General features: G+C 67.7%; 1 protein-coding gene across 1 annotated transcript in view; it reads right to left on the bottom strand.

Moving 5' to 3' along the window:
• Positions 1-77: 77 nt before the first annotated feature.
• The window catches only part of TMEM184A (transmembrane protein 184A), a 19,472-nt gene continuing 19,110 nt past the window's right edge, over positions 78-439 (bottom strand). Inside the window, exon 7 of the mRNA XM_014530986.1 lies at positions 78-117. Coding sequence (XP_014386472.1) covers positions 78-117 — 40 coding nt within the window. The remainder of the gene's footprint in view (positions 118-439) is intronic.

The raw sequence follows: 439 nt of genomic DNA, 5'->3' as shown, positions 1-439 counted from the left end.
CCTGGGGCCGGGGTTGGGGGTGGGGGGGAAGGGGAAGGGGAGCTCTGGGTGGAATGGGTTGGCTGCAGGGCGTCTGCTTAGCTGTGGAAGTTGGAGGTGGAGCTGGGCTTGTTCCTGCTGCCAGAGGAGGGATAGCAGGATGACAGGTGGGGTGCAGGAGGTGTGGGAGGGCGTGGCGGGGAGGTGGGGGCACAGGCCGGAAGGTGGGGGCGCTTGCATGGTCTGCCTGCACAGAGGATGGGACCCTGCAACCTTGGTGCTTAATCATCGCCTGGAACCTTCTGGAGCCACGGGTGACCTCGGTGACCTCTGCTGGGGCTCCCGCCCTCAGCGCTGCTGCAGGTGCTGCCCCCATCCTGCCCGTCCTGGGAAGAGGCCCGAGCCCCACCACTGGCCCCGGCCAGAAAGACCGAGCAAGCTGTGAAGCCCACCCCCCAGG

Source organism: Myotis brandtii, unplaced genomic scaffold (genome assembly GCF_000412655.1).
Source record: "Myotis brandtii unplaced genomic scaffold, ASM41265v1 scaffold786, whole genome shotgun sequence".
NCBI classification, from domain to species: Eukaryota; Metazoa; Chordata; class Mammalia; order Chiroptera; family Vespertilionidae; genus Myotis; species Myotis brandtii.
This window is presented reverse-complemented; position numbering and strand designations above follow the sequence as displayed.